The sequence below is a fragment of the Halyomorpha halys genome, unplaced genomic scaffold (assembly GCF_000696795.3).
Source record: "Halyomorpha halys isolate HHAL.00 unplaced genomic scaffold, Hhal_1.1 Scaffold396.1, whole genome shotgun sequence".
NCBI classification, from domain to species: Eukaryota; Metazoa; Arthropoda; class Insecta; order Hemiptera; family Pentatomidae; genus Halyomorpha; species Halyomorpha halys.
The window spans coordinates 1,215,384-1,230,162 of NW_027111420.1; the positions used below are offsets into that span (position 1 = coordinate 1,215,384).

Here is a 14,779-nt window from a genome sequence, read left to right on the forward strand (position 1 = left end):
AATATTTCGGTTTATTTGATTTTATTACGATTTTTAATTTTTTTAGTTACGATAGGAGTTTTGTTTTACTTTTATTTTATTTTCACAATATTTATTTATATTTTAAGGATTAATTAGACTATATTATATTAGACATGGAGAGAATAGCATGAAACTTCATAAGTGATTAATGTTAGGCTGTGAAATTAAAATAAAGGTGTGATAATTTAAAAATTATTAATAATTGAGATTGTAATTAATATTGTTAATTAATAGATTCCCTTTGATAATGACTAGGGTGGCGAAAAGATTAGTTTTCCAAATTAATTAATGTAAGATGTTGAGGCTGTATGGATTAGATGGATATATATTACTATAATGAATAAATATAACCAGTTTGGAAAAGAAATCAAAATATAAATTAAATAAAATACTAAGATTGTATAAAATTTATCAGAAAAAAAGGGTTCATGTAAATAAAAATAATTAACTGAGATATATTCCTCTCTCTTTTTTTTTTTTTTTTTTTTTTTTAAGAGAAATGTAGGGTTACCGTACTCCGTATTTTACGAATTTAAATTATTTATTTTTAAATAATCAACAAACAATGAATGCTGGGAATCAATTGTATTACTAAATTATCTTGTAGGGTAAAAATAAATTTCTACCAGACCAGTGAGCAATTGATATAAGATTCACTTGGGCAAATAATTCATAATTTTACCAATTTGAATAATCTTGCATACAGACGACGGAGATCTCCAAAACGAAAAAATTTCAAAAATTTCAAAATAGGAAGATTTAGTTTTTCACTAAACAATAATTAATAAAATAAAACTATTATAAAATTTTGCAAGTTTCTAACCCCAGTGAACGTTAAGCCTTTTGAGAAGTATATTTTTCTTCAATTACAAGTTAATGGTAAATGCATCAAAAGTAAGAATACACTTCTTAAAATATACCAATATGGAGGCACTCCAGAAAAGAACAGGAGGATAAAAAAAAAAAATGGGGATTTTATCTTCCCCTGCTCCTCCTTAGTATCTCGTTAATCATTTCTGTCTGGCAGGTTTTTACTCCACGCGATAGGGTTCAGAATTTCCGTTTATAAAATCTAAGGCAGACTACCAGTAGGGCCAATTCATTTATGCCTATTTCACGTAGCATTTACGTACTACTGTATTCACGAAGGACTCTGATGAGATTATTATAATTACGAAATATTAAATCAACAAAGAGTCTCCGAATGGCAGAAACTATAAAAATAAATTTTTCTAAATTACGTATTTACTTAGTGAAAAAATTAAAAAGGCTACTTATAGTTCCACAACAATAGTTAAGTATTTAAGTATCGGTAGTTGTTAGTATATAATTAATCAATTTTGCGGTGATGACATTATCAAAATTAAGATAATTAAATGCAAAACTCAAACATTCAAAAAATTAATAATTGACCTACCATTTATTGTTTAGTAATACTTGAACATAATGTCCTTAAAGGAAACCTAGATTTGTGAGCCATATTTTTGGTCGAAAGGATAAAAATTTATCTATACTTCATCATTCTTTACTTTCATTTCGAAAAATAAGGGATTTTTGAAAAATATATACCTAGTAAAATCGAAGTATATTTAATTTGCAACTAAATGAGGTTGAATAACTTTTTTTTTCCAAACCAAATATTTTTTTTTTAAGTGTAAAGGAAAAAATATTATTCCAGTCAAATTTAATAACTAACTCTAACATCCGATAAATAGCAAAATAGGCTTTATATTCTTTAGTAATACCATTACATTGAATGCGGAAAGTCCTAGGTGTTAGTTCGTAGAGTTTATGTATGTGGTAAAAATCGGTTTCTTTTATCAGTTCTTATTATGTCTTCAAAATTATAAAATTGAAATGAGTTTGACACTAAATTAAATCATTCGCTAAAAATTTGATATGACTTCTATTTTTCTAAACTATTTATTTTACATTATATTGCACAGGGAAATCTAGTTATAAATATAACTAGCAGAATATAAAATTTCCAAAAAAACAAACAAATTTTTCATTGCAGCCTGATACATCTAATATCCTATTATTGAAAAGAGACAGCGTGTTAAGAAAAGAATTCCATAATAAGTAATTTTCTAACGTTCGTAGACAATATCAGGACAGGCACATAATTAAAAAATTAGATAGCTTCGAAAAAAGGTATTGTGAGTACACTTTAATTTTTCATTAAACTATTCTTTTTTTCTCACAAAAAACGAAATTTGTATGGAAAAAAAATAAATAAAAAATTCGGTTTTGACCATATCAACTTCCTCCCTCCCCCATCTCTACCTGACACGCAAACCCGAATATAACACCAATAAATTGAAAGAACTTATTTAATAGTGTCAACGTTCCGGCCATAATTTCTAGCCTTCTTCAAGGATAAGAACAAAGAACAAGATAACAACCAATGAATAAAAAAAAAATAATATAAAAAAAATGACATATAGTAAATAATTGTACAGAATGAAATCAATACAAATAAAGTGATGAAAGAAGTGGAAAATAAAATTTATATATAAGTAATTGAATAAGTAAGTAAAATAACATAACTAAGGAAATAAAAATTTAAAGTTATGTAATGCAAAGAAAAGATTTTAGTTTATAATTAATTAAAAAATTAAAATTATGGAAATAAATAAAATTGAGACATAGAAAATATATGTAACTAATGAAATATGTAGCCATAATATTAGAATAAAGAAACAAAATATAAAGTTAAGTTAGACAAAATAATAATAATTATATTTGGTTAACATAACTAATAACGTGTGTAAGGAAAATCAGGAAAAGAATAGAGAATGAGAAGGGGATAAAAGAAAAAGAGAATAAGACAAAGAGCTCACCTGCTCTTAAGAAATTATAAAACTAAGTGAGACCATCGGTGCGTGCGGTAAGACTCAGAGTTAAAAAGTACGTTACAAAGTTGACGAGATTACTAGAAGGTAAGAATAGGTTACAAGTGGATAAAAATAAGAAGTAGAAAACATTTAAAACTTATTTAAAAAAGGAAAGCGTAGAAGAAGGTGACGACAAATGGTTTTAGAAATGTTTAAAATGTCCAAATACGTTACAAAAATTGCAAAGTTATCGGAAGGCGAGAGTACGCTGTAAGTTATTTGGATGAGTAATAATAAGAAATAGAAAATATTTAAAAACATATTAAAAAGAGGAAAATGTATGTGAGGGTGACAAAAAATGTTTAAAACGTTTAAAAAAAAGTTACAAAGATGACGAAATTATCGGAAGGTGAGAATACGTTAAAAAAATTTTGGACGGGCAAAGAAGAAATTAAAATATTTAAAATAGCAAAGCGTATAGGAGGGTGACGACAAATGGTTTAGAAAATGTATATAAAGTTGAAAAAACGCAAAAAAAATTTTTGAATGAGGACGTTAGGTGAATATTTTGTCTGGAATAAGATAGAAGAACCTTACATGATTAAAACTTCTGGGAACAAACTACATTTTCATCGAATAAACAATTAAAGGCCTATTGAACCCAAATGTTCGATGACGGTACCACTAGTATACACACCCAAATATGCTTCCCTTCTCTGGCACCGACAGCAAGGTCTTACTTTACTGCTTCTGTCTTCTATTCTCACCGAAACATAAATTTTTATGTCTTTCTATATATAGAACTTTTTCAAAACACCTGAGCTGTACAACTCCAAAATCGATATAGGTCAAGATCAACTAAGTAATCGAATCGGAAATAATACGCCAACGGATGGCGTGATCGATCCCACACAACATAGTAATGCTATTCTAAAATTGGCCCGAACGGAATGCACACAAACAATTCCGCTACCGATAGCTCTATTATCAATCCATTCTTTCTAAAGTTAGCTATGGGAGATCTAATTTTAAGTGTACTTACCAAGCATAACTTGTTAAACAAAACATATATATATATATATAACTGATACATATATTAACTGATATGTTTTGTATAAATGTATACAAGCAAAATTTATATCATACGTTATAATATTTATTACCAATAAATAGATTATCTTCATAAAATAATCATAGTCAAATGTTATATATATATCTTTTCTAAAAATAAATATAATTTAGTAATTGACTCGATAAAAAAATTATTACATTTATTGAGTCAGTATTAAACAATTTTTTTTCTTGGGACACTAGAATATCTTTATATGTCAAGTATTATTTTTGATAAAATCATTGGCATACCAACAGTATGTACTGTTATTTCAGGAAATATGTTTTAGACTTGGAAAATATATTAATTCTTATCTCCATTAATGCTTATATTTTATGCTTATAGTTTATATTCATCTACTTTTCAATAGTAGTAAACATATGAGTTGGTTAATTATTTTGAACAAACAAAATTAAATAAATTTTGGAGGAAGTTTTTTTTTTTTAATTCGTCATTTCAGCCGTTTCATACTATTTCAATGAGGATAAATCCTAATTGATATTACATACCATTCAATTGTATTGTACATTTATATGCTGATTATAATCAAATTAGTTAGAGCCGTTTTTTTGAGAAAATTGAAAAAAAAATGTAAAAAATCCATTATATAAAGTAGCACTTCTGCTCATTAAATTTTATTGAAAAAATTTCTTTAATATTCCAGGCGCATACCTGGCTTAAATATAAAATATCAGTTTTCTAAGTCTTTTTGTTGTTAAACTTAGCAATTCACATACAGACACACATACCATGTGAGATTTGGTTAATTGGACTTAAGGGATATCCACACCTGTATTTCTATCGAAAATTCTAATTAAAAATTTCGTATGATCGGAATACTTCTCCTTACTATATATTCCATAGATAGTGTAAATTGATATAGAAAAATAGTTGAGATTAGCAACTTCTGTAGTCATTTCAGCATTTATAGGACGTTTTTCGATACGATTTTCTTATAATATCGTAAAAAAATAAACAAAATAAAGACAACTTACTTTCACCAACAATATCTGAGCTAATCTGATATCTAGATCTTTTAGTACTCTTTGTGAACACCTGGGGCCTGTTTCATAATAAAAGCTAATAGTATTAGTTCAAAATACAAGTATCGAAACAACGTGTTAATTACACTAATACTTTTTTTTCATGATAGGGATGACTATTAGTGATATTACAGGAATTAAAAAATACTAAAGTACAAGTTACTATTGTACAAGTCTGTGTAATTGAATTAAGATAAATCTACAAGACTAATAGTATTAGTTTGTACTTTATTATGAAACCTGAAGGTACCTAGAGGTTAGCTATCCCTACTTTCTTTTATCTATTGGAAAGTTAACTGACTAAAAAAAACTTGAAACAAGTTTTATATAACAGACAAAACCTAGTTGTGACATTTTTGTAAAGCGTGAATGACAAGATTGGGCGATAATTTTAACCTTGGTATCTGTCACCTATACGATACCTCAACAAAAATCAGCTACAATAACTCATCTTTAGTTTCATATTTATATACTTTTTTTAAAATTTAATGTATGTCACATCAGTGATTTTTACTTCTTTTTTTTAAATATAACACTATTAAAAATTCTATAATTAGAGAACCAAATATATATTTTATCCTGGTTTAATTATTCTTCAACGTTTCACCCTAGACTAATTTGATTTGAAAGTTCCATTGAAAAGTTCCGACAAGATTTATGCAGTAAAATTAGCGAACATTGAATATGAAGTTGGTTGGAAGGAAATGGTGAGCCGACGTTTTGGTATAATTTTAGGTGTTCATCAGGGTGATGGAACATATGTCAGTTCCAGTATTATTTGCATCACCTGTATGCTACATCAAGTACTTGGAAATATGATGACTTATTTTAATGCGATTATTATTTTGTCACAAAATTGATGCTAAGCCAAACTTTTTTTTTCAATATACTATCAATATTTTTGTTCTTGATTTTATTTTCTGTCTAAAATATCTTCGACAATTTAGAAAATTAAATAATTTCATTTCCTAGGAAAGAAAAATTAAAAATATGAATTGCTTTTTCCATAGAGAATAGTGGGTACATTTTCGTTACGAGTCATACATCGATAGTTTTTGTATTTTTTTTTTTTTTAATGGAATCCTTAAACGTTAGATGATATCTATTGATATTCAGTCCCTTTGTGATTAAAACAAAAATAAATTATTAAATATAGGTGAATCATCGCCATAAGACTTGTTGTATTACAATAATATTTTTATCACCTTATAATAAAAAAAAATGGACTAAGAAAAAATAATCTCTATTTTTCCCATTTGGTAACACTCATTATAATGTTCATAATATAATAATTTTTAATTTACAATAAAAAAAAAACAGAATTTATTCTATTGCTGTCATGTCCATACTAGTGAGAAGTATATACAGCATTTTTTCATTTTAATAAAATAAAAATAATTTGGTAAACAAATTAATTTTAACCTATGGGACATGAAAATTATCTTTTTTGATATAATTCAGTTTCATAATAGATTTTGTTTTCGTTAGGCTTTGAATTGTACTACGCCATAAAGACTTTAAATTTATCCTCCTATGGTTGTATCACATACACCAAGTAGAACGGACAGACAGACAGACCAGAAGCGTGCAGATACTCACGGAGGATCTGAAAGAGGATATCCTCGAAGGGCGCTCTGGCGATGATCCCCTTCACGATACCCTTCAGACTGCCCATCATCCTGTCGCCTCGGAATCACACAACCGACTAAACCTAATCAGTTCTAAAAATACGAGGCTTTGGCCGCTGCGGCAGGAGTACGCTATGGAGGGGGTATTTTGCCCATCAGGTGGTTCTCTAAGGTCTAGGTTAGTGATCCATTAGGGTCAAGTCAACAACAGGATATGATTAAAAGAATTATAAGCATGTCATTTAAAAAATTGTTTAATTAAACTATTACTTAAACAATTTTTCCTTAAAATTTTAAATTAAATGCTTCTGATTCTATCATAAATGAATGTAACACTATGAATGTAGAGAGCATTAAATAAAATTGTTGAAGAAATAATTTTTTTCCTCTCACATTTATCTTTTATTACAACTATTAAACAAACGATTGCAAATTTTTATTTATTAGTCTTAAAACATTAAAAGAGAGAGCTTTTATAAACGTATATGAATATAAAAAACTATACTGAGACGACGTTTCGCAACTTTATTGATTGCATAGTCATGACTTACAAATGAATTTTTTTTAACTATAAAGAACAGGGTATAATTTAGATAAATAACTATAAATATAACTTATAATTTTCTATTAAAGTATATTTTAGATTGCTGGGATACAACTAGCTCTAGGTTTGGGCTTAGGGATAGGAATTGGGATGAAATGGAGAAAAGTAAACGTGGGTTTGCTCATAACGTAACCTTTTTTTCTAGCAAGTAGTCAGTCTATTATTTGTTTTTTGTATGCACATACCTTGTATTTTTATTGTGTCTTATCAGTTTATAAGGCTGGAGTAACATGAATTTCAATTTTATCTGATTTTTTGTTTTTCTATGGTGATCATATCAATTTAAAACTAAATGATCTTTAATATTATGTATGTATAATCCTCATTTGAATAGTTAATTAAGGTTTAATGCTGAATTTTCTAAAAATCTCTTTTGTTTCATTGAAATAATTTAGATTGAAAAATCGATGATTTCCGAGCGTGCCCGATCTCTCCCGATTTGAACATTCCTACATGGATATGTTACATTTTGTAACTGTTTTATTCGTGGCAGGAACAAAGTTGATGTTCGCTATTAACTCCTAAAGAAAACCTAAAATACAGGATTTTAATGTGATATGAAATAAACATAGCTGTGAACAATTTTTTAAACTTTCGTGGGGAAAGAGATTCTGCAAAATGGATTTGCCCCTGCCGCAATAATCATCAACATTTTTAATTCTCCTTTATTTGAAAACCATTTTGTTTACAATAGATTGTCAATTTTTTGTTTTACTTACTGTCCGTTTATATATTCCTTGTAGTGGAAAAATCCATTGGAAACCTGTTGCTAGTTGATTGATTCTGATTGATTGTAAGGCTGTGTAGCGTTCGCTATTTTTTTCTAGTTATTGTATTTTATTGTTCATGACCTAGACTGAGTTTGGAATTCTCGTATGTCTTACCCTTTAATAAAACAGTTTATAAGGAAGGTGGCATGCGCATTATTTCATTCTATACTCTCACTAAAATTGTATATTTCTTCCAGCTGCGTTTTAATGTTAAATTTTATGAGTGTCATACAGGGCTTTTAAGGTACTGGATACTATTATTGAATAAACACGTGAAGGGAATATCAATTTTCTAAGTCTTTTTTTTTAAAAGTTGATTTATACATATATAAATATTATTAATTTGAAATGCTTCAATTTTATCAAGAAAATAATCTTTAAAAACTATTTTTTTCTCATTACTAGATAATATGCATGAAGTAATGGTTCGAAAATTATTTCATAATAGATATTGAAAGATGCGAACCATTTTTGCAGTTGTAATATTGAAGAGTGAGTGAAGTGTGAAATGTTTGTCAAGAGAAAAACCATTTGTTCCAGGTAACCTACGGCAACAGAAAGGTTAAATTGAAGGGGCTGCCATAATACAGGCTATACTAGCGCCCAAGTGGCTAACAGTCAAAACTCACATCCTCCAGCGCTCTCTGTGGTGAGAAGAGGTAACTGAGGCTGATTAGAGAGAGCTATCTTTTCTTCTGCCAGAAGCAGTCCATCTTTTCTTTTTGTTCACTCATCAGTAAGATCTACCATGAGTGAGTCGATTTACTGGAGTAGTTCCTAGAAACAGAGTAGAGAGAGGCATAGGAATGCGGAGGGAAGAAGGAATCATGAAGTAAGTCCACCTAGTAATAACTAAAAGCCACATCATCATCAACCACCTCAATTTTAGATCTACAATTTTCCATTGCCCAGTCATTCAAAATTTGACTAACCATCTAATCATAAATGTTTTCTTTCGGCCACCCCTACACCACTTGTAACATAGATAATAGAAATTTTAATTTTTCTTTTAATCATGTCCCGTTTTTATACAGTTGACTCAAACCCAACCAGCCAACCAAAAGTGAAGGGTGCCTGGCATTAAGGTGAAGGCATAATTCATACACCATTAGTACCAGATACAGTCATTATAATAAAGCAAAGTGAAACATATGTCAATGTGTGAACAAATAGTTAAATCTTAATTAATTAAAGAAGAAATATTACTTATGTATTCATAATTACATTTTTCTGTGAAAACGTTAATTATCTGATGTAGCAGTTATGTTTAAATACTCTTTATTTTACTGCGTTCACAAATTTGTATTCGTTAATCTATGATCTAGTTATACACACTATTGAGGATCTAATTAAAGTGTGTAAGAAAATATTTCTTTTCTTGGTTGATTGTGAAGAAATTATCCTTTTTTAAATCGACTTATGCACTTATATTTAAGATTAAAAAAAAAAATGTTTCGTCCCTCCTCTAGAACAATAGTAGATTAAATCTATTAATTTATCTATAAGGACTAAGTACAACAAATAAACCACGGAACAGATGTCTAATCTTCTAAAGGCAGTTCTGTAATTTGAGATTTTACTTCAGTTGAGCCAGCCCTCTGACTCCTTATCAATCTTCTATTCAGTTTGTTATCAGGACATGAAGTTCCACTCTCCAGCTTCGAATGCCTGTGGCTTTGTTATCGCTTAATTGTCATATAATGATTTAACGATTAAGTGATGGAATTATGCCCACGGTCCGCAACGTACCATGGTGATAATATAATTGAATTTTATAATTATGGAAGTAAAAGTAACTGATGTCATTTATCGAACATTCACACCAATGATTGAATGTAAATAACAAAATTTCATGAAAATAATGAAATCTACTGGCAAATTATAAAAAATTTAATTCATCAGTACTAGCATAAACTTTTTAGAGATATTTAACGCATAACTTTGAATAGTTGCTAGTCGAACATGGTCAGTACTTGGATGGATGACCACTTATACTGGAAATCCACGCTTAGCACCCCCATCTCCGGTTTTAGAGGCGTGTCAACCAGCCAGGCAACTGGAGGTAACTCACGCTGACTAGGCATAGGATGACCATACCCGATGTACCTTAATCGTCTGCTAACTCAGAACATAATTTTGGCAAATTTGTGAAATAAAACTAACTCTATAAACCCTGTTGTAACCATCTTACAGACAAAAAAACATAAGTGCTGGTTAAAAATTTCTATACTAAAACTTTTAAAAAGAATTTTTAACGGTAAGATTATGTCAGCGTTAAGCAGACAAAAAAAAAGGATGAAGAATATCAAATTTATTTTAACTGATAAGAAATTGAACTATTTAATTTATTTTTAAATGTATCACCAATGTTCAGTAATGTATTGGCTAGACTTAATAATTTTTTTTTTTTTTTGTCACACCCAGGAATAATATTGGTTTTGTAAATTAGGTTTGAATTTGGAAGCAATAAAGGGACTAATCTCTTAGAAAAAAATGAATTACGAAACATTAAATAAGTCCTTAAATACATAACTGTTTAGTATGTTACATGATAAACGATTAATTTATTAAAAATAAAACAGAAATAACTTTTAAATTTAATAATTAATTAAAACAAAATGATAAAGTACTAAAATAAAAAATGAACCAGTCCTATTAAAATTACTGAATAATATTTTGCCTCTTTTTTTTTTTTTACTTAAAATAATTGTAGAAATACTTTGGTCTTAAAGGGCTTTAATAATTTTAGAGATGGTTTCAGACTGAAAGTAATTAAAATAGAATGGCTTTTAAAGTTTCATTTAAGGAACTTTCTAACTTCACAATTAATACGCTAAAGGAATTTCCACGATAGGGAGTCAGTTGCTCAATAACGGATTCCGTCATCTATCTCTTAATTAAATTAGTTACAATCAGTGCTTACAATGTACAATTCTGTACAGTTACAATGAATATTGAATTAAATTTCCATAAAACAAATTAATTTTGCTAAAAAGTAAAATTATCTTAATGATTCAGTAATTAATATTTTTTTTATCAAGCTTTATTTGTTCAATATCGTTTTTTTATGTCAGAGACCAGAAAATTACCGAGATTGGTTTTGTGTTTTACAGAAAATAGAACATTTTAAAATTTTTACTCATACTGTTTTTAGTATCTTTAATGAACTCTGAAAAAATGTTCCGGATGAAGAACCAAGATTTATTCTACAGCGTGTTAAACACAACGTATTTCGGCCATTTCTTAGTGACCTAAACTAGTTCATCTCTCCTTAGATATATTATCGTTTCGATGAAATATAAAAAAATATTAAATACACCTAAAAATTGGGATGAAAATAACAAACTTCAAGAAAAACAGTTCTTCAGACGGATTGTGACCCGAAAGGTAATAAACAAGTAAATAAATAAAAGCCAATATAAAAATATAACTGAATTGTACTAATAAATGTTTCAATATCTAGAGGATGACATTTATTATATTAGTGAGATATATTCTCTTAAATGATGATATATTATAAAACAAATTATTATAAGAAATATAAAAGTCAAAATATTATGTATTTCTTTTTTTTCATAAAGAAAAAAAATATATAAAATTTTATAATTAAATTATTGACTAGATTACTTACCGTTCTTCATCTTGCAATTACTGATCAGATCACACATTATCTCCTTGTTTTTCTGAAAAGAAAATTATGGAAAATCTTTTTATAATTTAGAATATTATATGCATTGAAAGATAAACAATTAAAAATTATTACAATAGTTTAGTATTTAATAAGTATAAAATAAGAGTTCAAAAAGTTTATTTAAAATATTTAGATAGTATTGCTAAATGTATAAAATTTTAACAATCTTTCAAAAAATTAATTCATAATTGGGTAATTACTATTTCCATAGCAGTTTTATAATAATACCAAAAATACTATTCTAATTTATATTATTTAATTTTTTTCATAGCTACATACAGTTGCATAGAAGCTTTTTTTTAACACCTATGATTATCAGATAGGAAAAAAATCATTAAAAAATAGACAATAATCTACTATATTATTATTTTTATATATTCTTCCTGGATTGAGATTCAATGTTGAAAATGTAACTGGCCACAATCGATAAAAAATTAGATATAATATAATTTAATTAAACAAAACTACAGGAGCGATCGTTAAAGCGTCAAATGTTATAATTTTTTTAACAATGGCCGAAAATTCAACAAAAATATTTACTAAAAAATTGATAGATTTTCCGTTAAAATGTATAAATTCAATCTTTAAAACAATTGGTTTACTTATTATATGTTATTAGTAAGATTTATTTTATTTATATAAGATATTTTGATGAAAAATTTTTTTAATTTAAGATTTTAGGACAAATTCTTAGATCAGGATATTGTAATTAGTTAAATATATTTTATATTAATATTCACATTTTTCTTGAAACATTGATCTTTTAAAAAATAAAGAACTTATCACATATATCAACCAACACCCGAGGAAAATGCTTATCTTCATTTTTGTTTTTATCAGTAATATTTGAAATATAGTATCACTCGTTTTTACATTCTGCTGTTTATGTCTTAGCTCGAACGCGGATTGATTTTTCCAATTAAACCACGACCAGACAGATCGGACGGACCAACAAATCTATCCAGGAGTGAGTCATGGGGATGTTGCTTATTGATTGGTTCTGTATCACTTTCTGATTAGTGAGTCACTCTTCCCTTATCACGTCTCCAGCCACTCAATTTAGTGGCGTCATGTCTCTTACATGAATAAACTGAATGTAATATATCCTCAATTAAATAATCACTCTTTTAGTAAACATTTATTAATCAAACATGATTAATATAATTTAAGAAGCAAAAGTCATTATAAAACTTTACTTTATCGTTTCCTAATAGTATAAAACAAAAAAAGTATAAAACCATTGCCTGTATATAATAATATACTGAAATGTAATTTCAATATTTACCAATACTACTCTAAAACCAGGAATCTGGGCTTTGTTTATTCGTGGAATATGTACCAGAGGAATGATAAACGAAGAATCTATAAAATGATCTTAATAATATTGATCTATTGGTAATTTGTTAATTTATATCCTTTTTAATAAATGCAAGTTTAGTCAAAGCAGAGAAATATAGTAGAACATCATACATGGAGAATTAAATTCTAGGGTTTGGCCTACAAAACATTGTAAACACATAAATAACAAATGATAAATTAATTTCAGTTTTGCTCTTTTTTAAACAAATTTACTGAACGGATCGATAGAGCTAAGTAGTTCACGGATTAAATGAAATAAATACGAATATAACATATATATATTTGATAGAACTGCCTTGGAGTAAAGTACTAATCTAAATTTGGTTAATATTTTTTTAGGGTGTTAATGTGTGATGTGCTACCTCGTATTAATATTTACTTAATGTAATTTTTTTCTTCCTGATAAACTAGCGAAATGTCGATAGGCTTGAAATAAACTTCCATTTTTAGAGGATTTGTTTTTGAATCTTTTAACAACATTCTAAAATTAAAAAAAGAAATAAGATAACGAAAATAATAAATATAAATTTTTAAATCATCATATGGTGTAGTAGAGCATGCTATACGTAGAGCAGTTCTATTACTTTAATACCAGTCCCACAGATAGAGTATATTTCTTCTATATATCTTACAAAAATAAACGAAAAATAAACCTAAGTAACTGAAAGTCTAGACAAGTCGGGCCGCTACATTGAATTGAATACTGGCTGTACAATAGCGCTTATTTCCGAATATATCCAACCCCTCCGTAGAACTTCCCCACAAGAATATATTCCTTCTCGCATCTCTCCTCAATTAGATATTCCCTATTCGTGCTCTATCACCCACGAATCGTTTCAAAAGTTATAGTATTTCGGCAGGATAATAATGGAACAATTATTATGATATTATTGTCTAAACTTTAATGTCATTTAATTAGTAAAGAATACACTTGGATAAATAAGTAAAAGATTCCTTACTTCTGCGAGAGCCTTGAGGTCCTGATGAGTCAGCCTGAGGAGCTCACAAGATGTCCTGGTGATGACTGTGCTGTCCCTCGGCAGATCGTGGAGGACGCCCTCCCCGAAGGACCCGCCTACGCCGAGGGTGCACAGTGTAACCATGCTCTGAAAAAAAAAATAGTGAGCCATTTATAAAACATCAAAAGGATATTAAAATATCTAATTAACAGCTAATCGTTAATATCATATAATTTTCTTATTTTTTTATGTCCCCATGTGATAGACACATCTTAAAAATGACATCAAATATCATAATACGTATTTTGATTCTAAGCTGTGTGAAAAATGTAAATAGAAGACACGATCTATTGAAAATATTTTGCTGTACTTGCAAGGAAGTCATTTTTTTTTTCATTTGCTTCTATCTGATTAATTAATAAGGGGAAGGACGAAGTTATCCTAAGATTAATCAATCTATTCTTACTAGAATCTGGGGGTGGATTTTTTATTCCGTGGAACGTCAAAAGTTAATGCACCCAGGCCGGAATCGAACCGGCACCGCTGAAGACATGAGGTTACTAAGGTAAATGTTGAAAGTGATGTTAGCATATATTCTTCGTTGACGGGGCTTGCCTTTGTTTTATTTATATTTAATACTTAAATTTAAAATAAAAGAAAAAGTTTAAATTGTTTTGGCTTTGGCTATTTACTGCTGGGCCCTGTTTCATAATGGAACTAATAGTACAAGTAAAAAAGTACAAGTGTACAAGTTAC

The 14,779-nt window shown here is 28.3% G+C and overlaps 1 protein-coding gene across 1 annotated transcript in view; it reads right to left on the reverse strand.

Moving 5' to 3' along the window:
* The window catches only part of Epac (Exchange protein directly activated by cAMP), a gene marked incomplete at its 5' end in the record, with an annotated part of 138,657 nt that extends 124,487 nt beyond the window's left edge, over positions 1–14,170 (reverse strand). Inside the window, 2 exon segments of the mRNA XM_014422935.3 lie at positions 11,646–11,697; positions 14,024–14,170. Coding sequence (XP_014278421.3) covers positions 11,646–11,697; positions 14,024–14,170 — 199 coding nt within the window.
* Positions 14,171–14,779: the final 609 nt, after the last annotated feature.